The 12,459-nt window shown below is 38.5% G+C and overlaps 1 protein-coding gene across 1 annotated transcript; it reads left to right on the forward strand.

Moving 5' to 3' along the window:
- The first annotated feature begins 439 nt into the window (after positions 1–439).
- On the forward strand, positions 440–1,092 carry LOC149265065 (uncharacterized). The gene has a single exon (XM_089391315.1). The coding sequence runs from the start codon at positions 444–446 to the stop codon at positions 987–989; it is 546 nt and encodes a 181-aa protein (XP_089247441.1). The 5' UTR covers positions 440–443; the 3' UTR covers positions 990–1,092.
- The last annotated feature ends 11,367 nt before the right edge of the window (positions 1,093–12,459 follow it).

Raw genomic sequence — 12,459 nt, forward strand, 5'->3', positions numbered from 1 at the left:
AATCCGTGGATATCTGTTCAACTCTGAACCTGATTGGGTTTAACGATTGAAAACGGGTATTTATGATTCAAGTTGTAGGACCACAAATGGCCACACTCTTCTTCTCCTTAAAGTCCTACCGCACAATATAATCTTCAACCATGAATTCCACGCTTTCCAAAATTAACAATATTAAGGTGGTGTGACAGGGAAGGCCACTCCCACCCACCCGAACTCTACCGCTCATTTTCTCCACCTCAAATTTTATATGAAAAAAACCATGTACTGCTTATCGTATTGAATATACATACCAACTATTGTATTTATTTCCTGGAAGCATCCCCAAAATCCCACGTTTACGAAGAAAAATAGATGACTATCACATTCTGAGTTCACGCATAAATAAAGGTTTGAACCTTTGAAGCACATCGTCGTGAAATCTAGTCACGAAGAGCTCTAGCGAAATGGTTGCAAATATCAGGAGTCAGGTGCCAACGAATTCCTTCCATGTGATGAGAACGCCGATTGCAGTCATGTCTGTGGCTCCCTTCAGCCCCCACAGAGACTTTAATAGTCCCACCAGGCATCGCCCTTCAAAGCTACACAGGGGTACCATAATCCCAAGGACTGGTGCCAGGTTCGAATCCCTGGAGCCAACTTCGCCCAAAGTAGACTGTTTGGGACACATTAAGTTGAGGCGGAAATGGACCAAGTCCTCGAATCACAGCGCAGAAAAGAAACCCGGGCAAACGACGAAGGGTAACTTGCTATGCCAGATCATGAAGTTTATCTTCGGTAGCCATGGAGAGGGAGGCCAAGGAGATTGTGGGGCGGTCAGCGGTGGTGATTGTCCTACAGAAGAAGGTTGTAGGACGCCCTACCCTTTGCTAGGGCAACTCAAACGATACGCCTCAAGTTCATATGATGCTAAATTTGGCGATATTTATACTCGGACACACCCTTTTGTCGATCCATCGGGGTCACCATATAATAGGAGTCTGGGTAACTAAATTTTAATTTTGCAGGTTCGGGATTTTTGGGTCAGAAATTATCAAAACAATAACATAGAGGCGTTGGCATCGTCAATTTTAGAATTTTTGCAGTTGAATATTACTTATTTCGACCTGGGCTGCGAAGCAACTGTCGCTGCAGTTTGGGACTTGGGTTAGATTACCAGTCTGAGAGATTATTATGCATTCTGAGATTTAAATATATCCTCTTTTGGCATGACTAAGAGAGTATTCCTTTAAAAATCATTAATTTCGAGAGTTGTGCTGTACAGTTATTTTGTTTGTTCTCAAAAAGTAGAAACTTGTGATCTAGAGCTATTTTGTCTTTTCTCGAAGAGCAGAAACTTGTGCTCAGAGGCAGTATAAATACTTTGTCATCTAGAGCTATTTTGTTTTTTCTCGAATGGCAGAAACTTGTGTTCAGAGGCAGTAGAAATTATACTGCGTAACCTTATTTGAATGGAGTAGAAATCAGGGAAAATTTTAAATAAATATCAAAATAACGAGTATAATATGAATTAAGAAAAAATTTAAAATAAATATCAAAATAACAAGTATATTATACAGAGTTGTTTCTTAGTATTTGCTTTTTATAAAAAAAAAAGAAAAGAAAAGAAAAAAGAGTGGTAGCTAAGAGTATTGAATATTATTTGCTTTTTATACAAAAAGTATTGAATAGTACTTACTTCTTATAAAAAAGAGGTGGATAGTCAGTATTAAAATGAATAAATTTATAAATTTAATAATGAAATACATTTGAATCTCACAAAAAATATAACAAAAATAATTAATGCACTAAATAATATTGGAACAAAATAGAAATAAATACATAAATAATTTTGGATAAATATCAACATCATCAATTATTACAAAAGTTAAAACTTTATTAAAAGAATTTTAGAAATTATCCAACATTTATATATATATAAAATAAATATTTTCTTAAAAACTAATTATTATAACAAATTATTTATTTAACTTTAAATTTATAATTTTGTACTAATTTAATAATCTAGTGTAAAAATGTCTGTGTCTGGAAAATAAAATTTATATAAAATCTTGAATAAAAAATTTATATATAATAAAATATCTCGAATAAAAAATTAAAATATATAATATATTAAAACAAAATATTTAGTTACTCAAAAAAATTTAAATATTAAATTTTTTTATTTAATATTTTTAAAATTATGATTAAAATGGTTGTTCTTTCTCTGCACACCTGATCCTAACTCTTGCTCCTGTGTTTATTTCTTTCTTTCTCTCCACGTCTCTAATACGCGCTGTGTGTTTCTAGACGTATATCATCCGCGCATTTCACCATGAGTTAGTCCCAGCAGTATTTGGTAAAGGTTTATAGATAGACCGATGATAATCCCTAGAGTAGCCGCTCACGCACCTCGTGAAATGAGTTTATGTATAAGAAAATTATATTTATTTTAGTTTCGATTGAAATTTTATTTTTTATATTTTTATATTGTATTGTGATTTAAAACCAGATTGTGAAAATAAATTTTATTTTTTATATTTTTATATTGTATTATAATTCAAAATTAGATTGTGAAAATATATAATATAAGTAAAGTTTATTTAAGAAAATGATTGAACTAAGTGCATTCGATAATAAAAATCAACAAGAGAGAAATATGAAGTAAACAAGCCAGGAAAAATGAGTGTAATATGCATTGTTGTTTTTGTTTTTTAAGTCAGTTTTCATGGTTAGTAAAAGCCCAAAATATAATGACAACTATTTTTATTGGAAAAAAAATATTAATTTGAGAATGTATATATATCAATCACCAATAGTTGGTTTTTTATTTTAAATTACATAAAAATTAGTGCAAAAAAATATATCACCAATAGTTGGTTTTTTATTTTAAATCACATAAAAATTAGTGCAAAAAAATATATCACCAATAGTTGGTTTTTTATTTTAAATCACATAAAAATTAGTGCAAAAAAATATATCACCAATAGTTAATTTTTTATTTTAAATCACATGAAAATTAGTGCAAAACAACATCTTTGAATTCAAATCTTGTGTTATCCTTCATCAAATGAAAATTTAAACATGTTGAAAACGTAATTTTACCAAAGTTAAAAAAAATTGTACATTAATTTTATATTTTTTATTTAATTTACAAATTAATTAAAATTCAAAACATTTTCACTCAAATTAATTACCATATACTCCAAATTGCAATATACTCAAATTAATTACACTATACTCCAAATTGCAATATACTACAAAGCGATATAATAACAATTCAACTTATTTTAATTAAACCAACAAAATTGCAATATACTCCAAATCAATATAATAACAAATCAACTTATTTTAATTAAACCAACAAAACTAACATTATAATGCGTTAATTCTTAAAATCCATGTGATTAATTTGTTTGAGATCACTTAAGGCTAACGTTTTTAATCACTTGCTAGTGTTCCCAAACCATTTGACAAGGAATGGAACCATAGGCAAGTGTTAGTTTTTTGTACACGATTTAGATTTATTAATCTGTTTTCCATTTAGAAATATGATTATTCCGTACATTGTTGAGAGCAATGGAGAACACCACTTCAAAATGAGTTTTCAAATTTTTTTTCCCATTCTTTTAACTTGTTTTTAATACAAAATAGTCCATTAATTAGTTTTCAATACAGAATAATATATATATATATATATATATATATATATATATATATATATATATATAATTTTAAAGATTTAGAGTATGTTTTATAATTTTTTATGTTTGGCTAAAAGCTTATCGTTTTTTAGTAAGGAAACAGTTTAACGACCCAAAACCCAGAGACATCTGGGAGTGAAAGCTTGTCTCCTTACAAATTACCACTTCTAGTTTTCCTTGAATAAGGAGGATGATTCATGGATAACACAGTTTGAAATGATTGTCCTTACGGATAATACAACTTGAAATAGCTTTCTTCACTATTGCTTTGACAACTGAATTATGATAAATTTTCCCACCTGTAAAAAATATATATATATAATTTTAATTTAAAATAAATTTAACTTAATTCATAAATGTAAAGAAAACAATAATATAATATTTTATTAAAGTATTCTCTAATATAAAAATTAGTGGTTCCAAATTTTATAAACAAAAATCTAACCCTATTAAAAACTAAACTTATTTTAATAAGTTAAATGCCCTCGATTAAAAATGCTTTTAAGGATACTCAAATCACAAACTATTATACAATCATCTTACGACTAAACATTCTCTCTATAATTCTTTAAAATTATATTTTTTAATATTTAAAATATGTAAAATACATAATAAAAATACATTTTATATTATTAATAAATAAAAAAAATTCCAAAAAAAAATTATTATTGTTATTTGTATTTATTAAACCAAATTAAATGATTGCGGCACTGCATAAAATTCATGTTTTGAATCTCCCATAAATCTTAAAGAATATAAATCAAAAGACAATTCAATTAACAATAACGAGATTATAAATATTATTGTTGCTATATTAAAAAAATAAAGAAAATCTTGGAAGCGTGCTCCTTACCTTTGGTCATACTCCTCTTTACCTTTCAACCCTCTTTATTTCCTTAATCTTTTATTACTCTATTTTTTACTTAATAAATTATTTATTTATTTTTTTCATTTTAATTCTATTTCAAATCTTTTCGTTTTATATCAATAAATGAATAATATTTTTAAAATTATTATAATAATAATAAAATTATTATTATTATTGTAATAAATAGCTTTTATTTTTATATTATTTTTTATAATAATATATTAATTAAATATGTGTATTTATAAAGTTATTTATATTTATTTTATAAATTTTATTTTGAGTAATTATTATTTTAATTTTTATATATTTTTATATTATGAGTATTTTGGTTGGGAAGCTTTTTATTTTAAAAGTGATATTATTATGTTATGTAAATATTTTGATTGAGTCAAATTTCGTAAAAATTAAAATAAAAATAAAAATAATTATTATAATTATAATTAATAATTAAAACATTTTTCTTCTGTTACATTACAAAAAAAAATTAAGAGAAAAATAATAATAATTATAATTATAATATATTTTTTAATTCAGTATTCTATTCAGTGGGCATAAAATATATACATCAGACGTTTAGAAAAGTAGGTGATCTCACCTTAACTAGGGTTGTTGACCACCGTATGAAAAAGGTGACAAAAATACAAAAAGGATGCTAGAGACATAGTCCCAGCCCGAGAGGGCTAGTGACTCCAAAAACAAGTAATACCAAGAGGGCACCTGTGATCATGTTATTCATCAGAAGTGATGGAAGCTAGGTTACCCAGGGTTATTCCTAAAGGAGGCAGCGGACTAAAAGCACATTGGACATGCCCTTCGAAGTGATCCATCTATGACTCTAGCTTCCACCTTTTTGGAGAGCAGGTTCTGGCCACACCAAACCACCACCACTCACTCACTAACGTGGCATTTGAGGTAGTGCATTCTATCCAAGGCAACCACCAACTCTACATGTTCCTCCCTTCTAATTCTCTTAGCTATTTCCATCCGATCTAGTAAAGGCTGGAATAATTCTCGTCAATTCTCCAGGCAACAATGTTGAATTTCCCGCAGGTCGGTTTCCAAGAAACTGCCAAACCCACGACTCCTCTTCCCATCATGCTTCGTTCCTCCTCGCCTCTGGGCCTATAGAGGACACCTGCTTTTCCTTGTTCGCCTGCTCACCACCTCCACATCCCCCTCACGCACCAGTAGTGGGCCACTTGGAATGTCCCATAACCTTGCCTCCCCGACTTGACCCAACACCCTCCTACCCCAAATTCACTGGTGGGATGACCAATTTCGGGTCTTCACGTCTCGTCGGGCTATGCTTCGTAGGGAGTGAAGACCAACGATGCCATGGGAATGGCCTCATCCTAAAGGGGCCTGCGACATGACAACAATCACTACAAATAGGAAAGATGGAGAGGCCACCCACTCACGAGGTGAGCTCAGCTTCGAACCACCACCGTCTGCTTTATGAAATCCAAACCCTCCCGTCACCTGAGAAAGAATGTGAACCACCAATACCTCTCTCGAACCAGCACCTTGCTTCCCACCACCCTTCGCCACTGCACTGATTAATTCCACCGTGGAAATGGTTGGATAGAGTGCCAAGGTGGTCGAATTCCACGCTTAGAGTGATCCAAATGAACCCCACTCCGACCAAAGAACACCAACACCCTTCTTGTTGAATACTTCGACACTCAAACCTAGTGAATTGGAGGAGTGTATCTCTACTTCCCCGGGTATGTACCGAAAACCACAAGAGCCACACATTGTGGCTCCACTCATCCCACCAGAGACTTCCCCCGCACACGCGCCTTCTACAACCATCAGAGAACTAGAATCCAACACCTTCCACATTCAAATTGAACCAAAAAATCCGGGTGGTTATTGTTACCTCAATTTGCGCTACACTAGACCAGAAAATCCCAGGGAACCCTTCGAAGCAGAGGCATAGGGCCAGACAACCTCACTCAAACCCAAAGAGAAAACGCTTCTAATGCCTCCAAAACTAAAAGGCTAGAATCCTCTACCTTCACTATTGTGCATAAAGCCACTCAGACGCATGAAGCTAAACCACCACCTCAACATGAATGTCATTCAAATTACATATTTGTCATCTTAGAACATCTCCTGCCACACTTAACAAGGCACTGGGTTGTTTCACACGCTCGGAATCACTCACCTCTAATCGCTTAATGAAGTGAGGGGGACTGAGGGGTCGGCCCCCCCTCCACTTGCCGCATCAAGGAGCCACGTTGTCACGCCCCTATACTGGCGATACTCTTACAACCGCATTATAGCGAGGTGCGGCACCACCAACCGTTTTCTTTTCACCAATACTTACGATTGTAGACTACACCTAACATTCCATACTAAGTTTATTTTTTTGTTACCAAGTATTATCTTTGTCCTTTATACAGTGAAATCCCATAACATTCAAATAAAAAACATTATACAATAGAAATGCACAACAATATAAAGGGAGGGGCAACTCCCTGCAATATGAATCTGCCCGAATCAATATATATATAATATTCTTTTAAAAATACAAGTTAAATCTTTGGAAACCCCAAATTTACACTTAGCCAAATTTCCAACTTCGGCAAACTTGGTTGCCCAGCTCGTCGATGCCTCCGCACAATCACCGCACAACTCACCACCCCTTCGTTCACCTCGTCGCACGATCGTGTTGTTTGCCCAACTTGGGTGCGCCTCGTCATAACGAAGTCGCCACACACGGGTGCCTCTGGACGAGTCACACCTTCGTTCACAACCTCAACACTTCATCGTTTCCACCGTTTCGTCGTGCACGACGCGCATTACCCAAGTCGCATGTCTGCACGATTCTTTGTTTTGGCGCGCCCTCGCCCGGCTGCCCGTCCGCACGTTCACACAAACTCATTCACCCGAACAACTTCACCCGAGTCGCCACACGACTTCACCTGGGTCACCACACGACTTCACCCGGTCCGCCCAAACGACCTCACCCGGGTCGCCAATGACCTCACTCGGCTTGCCCAAACGACTTCACCCGGGTCGCCCGACAACCTCACCCAACTCGCCCGAACGACCTCACTTGGTTCGCCCGAACAACCTCACCCGAGTTTCCTGTCCGACGACCTCGCCCGAGTTTTCAGCACGAGTTTTTTCGCCCAAGTTTCTCACCCGAGTTTCTCACACGACTTTTTTGCACAAGTTTTTCACCCGAGTTCCGCTCGTCGTGCAGGCTCATCCACGCACTGCAGAACTCCTTTGATCAAACTCGTGATGATTGAATGATGGTCATTTGCCTCCAAACGTCCTCCAATATATACGGGTGGGTGGCGGGTTATGTCACCCGGCCGATCCATGCCCAACGCCCAAGCCGACTCGTTCAACATGTTTCCTTCACCCGAGTGGAGGGTCGGCCCACCCAGCTCGTGGGACCGCCCTCTCAACTCTCCCAACATCATATAAACTCGTCCTTGGCTCGTTCAATTCACATTTCGCACGAGCTCCTCGCCCGTCCTTCGCACGATGAAGGTGACCCAGACCGCAGGTCCATACATCCTCCCCCACTTGAAGTCATTTTCGTCCACAATAATATCTCATCCGAGGAACCATCTATCACCAAGATATCTATACCAAGGCATACACCCCATCGGTATGTCATACATCGGAAATCATCCCAATTCATAATCATCAACAACCCTATCACAATCTCCATGTGCTGCTCCCACTGTGGAAGGCTGGTCCCTCCATCTCAAGCTACATGCCCACTGCAACATATTGTGTTGACCTCATCATGTGTCATCCTCATGTGAACTGCTGTCATGATTCTCCAACATAATGCTAACACATCTCCGTACACTGACGTCCCCCACGTCTGAACTAGTTGGGTAGCTAATCCAACTGTCACGCTCAAACCATGAGAATGCACATCCTCATGCCACCATCAGTTGTTTCTCTGAACATCCCGTCACATCATCAACTCAATCAAGATCCCATCTCCATATAAGTGTAAGCCATGCTCAGGTACATGAAGTAGTCTCCATCTCGTTTGCGACATGTTGTCCATGATGTTTTCTATCCAACATCATCATCCATCTGCAAAACATCCATCTCCTCAAAGTGAAGAGATCATCTCGCGACTCTCGATGTGCCACATCCAGGTCCATGAAGCAACCTCCATCATATTTGTAATGTGCCATCCCTCAAGTCTGCCATAGAAACAAGTATACACTTGTCTCATCTATCCATGTGTTGCCCATGATCATAGATCAATCAGCTCCCATGTGTCAAAGTGGTTAAGTCTCAGCTCAACCCATGCCCAAGTGTTGCCACCAAGGCATCATCATCGTTGTAACTCCATCACTCCAAAGTGTCTCATATCGATCCTCCACATCAAGTCACTCTTCCAAGCCACACCCACACATGTACTCAAAAGTATGCATCCCATTCTGCATCAAAGTCTCTGACCTCACCTCCTCAATGCATCAGATCCTCCAAGTCCACCATATATGAAGTCTCTAGAAGTCACAACCTCATGTCATCATGAGCTCCATGAGTCATCTCCAACCAACATCTCCGCAAACATACAAGTCTCGGCACAAAGGTCTCTGTAAGATGCCTCAGCTCTCCATGTAGTAGAAATGCTCCATAGTTTGCTCACAACTCCATCCAAGTCCATGGCCTTGTTGTACATAGGTGCATAACCTCTCCATCGGCTCATAAGTAACACATCTCCATGTCACACCAGCAATCCACATGCACAACATCCCTGCCTTGGCACTCCTCATTGGATGCCCATAAGTGACACCTCTACAAGTGCTCCTGCACAATGTCCTTGCATGAGACTGCCATGATCCATGTCTCCAACTTGATGTCCATGACTAAGTTGCCCATGTAGTCCAACCAAGTAGACCCATCACAACAATCGGTCATCCTCATCCAAGTCTACAATCTTTGGTCTAGTGAGCTCGGTCACCCAACCATATCATCATCATGAGTCCCTTCCATCATAGCTCCCACACTATAGGTTCCACCAAGATTGTCTCTTGGTTTTGGCCATGAGAAGTCCACCCAAGCAACTCAAGTGTGTGCTCTTCTCCAATATGTCCATGAGTCATGTTGGGCACTTAGCCAATTCTCCATGTGGCTAAAGCATGACCCAATCTTCCGCAATGATCATCATGTTCCTCCCTTGTCATGGGCCTTTGTACCTTCTACCATAAGGTCACAAACAACCCCAACAAGTCCTGCAACAATCAACAATCCTTGCTTCTCCATACAAGGTCTCATCATAGACATCCATGGTAAGATGTTCCCTTGCATCGGCAAACTAATTTTGCCCTTCCCTGCATACGGTCCATCTACCAAATGCTCAAGTGAAACACAAGTATCAATAGTACTTACATCATCATCATGAGGCTCCTCCATGTGAGTATCCTCATCCACCCATGTTTGCAAACTGCACGATCCTGGTCCAACTTGATCAATCTCAAGTTCATCCTCCATCGTTGTCACATCTGCAACATCTTCAACTATCACGGCTTCCTCTTCCTTGTTAGCACAATCTGCAACTTCATCCTGCTCCATTGTCCAACCAAGTTGAAGAAGTTCGTCTTCAACATTCTTTTCCAAGACTTCAAGTTCCTTTCGAATCCAGGGATTCTCTTCTTTCAACCTCTTCACATTGTATAAGGTAAGCAAGAGTTTCCCTTCGCATTCTTCCAAACCTGCCATGTCTTGTCATTCAGCTTGGCCCAAGCACTAAGTTTCACGTCTGCTAAACCTGTTCCACCATCCACCTGAATCACACTGATATTCCACCTATCACCTGCAAAACTTGAACTTCCTTTCAAGTCTTCGGTCTTCGTAGAATCAGCTCCTTGATTTAGTTCACCAGCTTTGATACCACCTGTCACGAAGTACAGGTGTGTATCAGCTTCAACGCTTCAACACCAGCACCAACTCCCCGACACTAACTCTGATACCACCTGTCACGCCTCTACACTGGCAGTGCTCTTCCAACCGCACTATAGCGAGGTGCGACACTAGCAACCGTTTTCTTTTCACCAATACTTACGATTGTAGACTACGCCTAACATTCCATACTTACTTTTTTTTTGTTACCAAGTATTATCTTTGTCCTTTATACAGTGAAAGCCCATAACATTCACATAAACAACATTATATAATAGAAATGCACAACAATATAAGGGGAGGGGAAACTCCCTGCAATATGAGTCTGCCCGAATCAATATATATAATCTTCTTTTATAAATACAAGTTAAATCTTGGGAAACCCCAAATTTACACTTAGCTAAATTTCCAACTTCAGCAAACTTGGTTGCCCAGCTCATCGGCACCTCCGCACGGTCGCCGCATGACTCACCAACCCTTTGTTCATCTCGTCGCACGATCGTGTTGTTTGCCCAACTTGGGCGTGCCTCGTCATAACCAATTCGCCACACACGGGCGCCTCCGCACGAGTCACACCTTCGTTCACAACCTCAACACTTCACCATTTCCACCATTTCGTTGTGCACGATGAACCCTACCCAAGTTGCCCGTTTGCACGATTCTTCGTTTCAGCGTGCGTGGCATGCCCTCGCCCGGCCGCCCGTCCGCATGTCCACCCAAACTCGTTCACCCGAACAACTTCACTCGAGTTGCCACACGACTTCGCCCGGGTCGCCACACGACTTCACCCGGTTCGCCCGAATGACCTCACCTGGGTCACCCAACAACCTCACCCGGGTCGCCCAAACGACTTCACCCTGGTCGCCCGACGACCTCACCCAGCTCGCCTGAACGACCTCACCCGGTTCACCCGAATGAACTTGCCCGAGTTGCCTGCCCAAAAACCTCGCCCGAGTTTTTTGCATGAGTTTTTCGCCTAAGTTTCTCACCCGAGTTTCTCATACAACTTCTCTGCACGAGTTTTTCACCCGAGTTCCGCCCATCGTGTGGGCTCATCCACGCACTGCAAAACTCCTTTGATTGAACTCGTGATGATTGAATGATAGTCGTTTGCCTCCAAACGCCCTCCAATATATACGGGCGGGTGGCGGGTTATGTCACCCGGCCGACCCATTCCCAACGCCCAAGCCGACTCGTTCAACATGTTGCCTTCGCCCGAGTGGAGGGTCGGCCTGCCCAGCTCGTGGGACCACCCTCTCAACTCTCCCAACATCGTATAAACTTGCCCTTGGCTCGTTCAATTCGCATTTCACATGAGCTCCTCGCCCGTCTTTCACATGGTGAAGGTGACCTAGACCGCAGGTCCATACACATGCGGTCCTGGGATCTCACCCCCATCGAGGATAACTATAATTATAATTAATAACTAAACAACCTATAATTAATAATTAATAATTAAAACAAACTAGATCCATATTAAGTGTGATTCTACTAACGGCTGCAGGGATCAAATCTCTTGAGGTGTAACTTATTTTAGATTGAAAAGATATTTGATCTCTGGGTGCTTGGCATATCCAAAGTTAAGATGGATCTAGGCTAGTGGATATGATTTTCAATTATCCATAATTATTAAGTGGTTTTGAGATGCAAACCTCTTTTAAAGTGAAAATAGATTTGATCCCTCTCGGCCTTTTGGTAGATCCGAAGTTATTATGGATATAGGTTGGTTTAATTATTAGCCTTTAAATAGGGCGCATTGGAAAAAAAAAATCATGTGATGGAGAATTTTATGTTTTTTATTTTATTTTATTGTTAATTAATTAATTTATTTATTTATTTTACCCCGTCAAAATGTTAAACATTACAACATGTCTACCATACCATACTGAGATGGAGAGCACGACAAAATAATTATACATAATTATTAAGTGGATGGTGGAAATTTAACCTCGCTTAAATATTTTAGAATATTCAAAAGTTGAGATTTATTTAAAAAATACTTATATCATTTATATCTTTTTA

The sequence above is a fragment of the Pinus tabuliformis genome, chromosome 6 (genome assembly GCF_031772625.1).
Source record: "Pinus tabuliformis cultivar Carrire ecotype Pingquan chromosome 6, CPIR1, whole genome shotgun sequence".
NCBI lineage: Eukaryota > Viridiplantae > Streptophyta > Pinopsida > Pinales > Pinaceae > Pinus > Pinus tabuliformis.

Coding starts and splice junctions, on each gene's coding strand:
- LOC149265065 (XM_089391315.1), top strand. CDS start 444: ATGGTTGCAAATATCAGGAGTCAGGTGCCAACGAATTCCTTCCATGTG.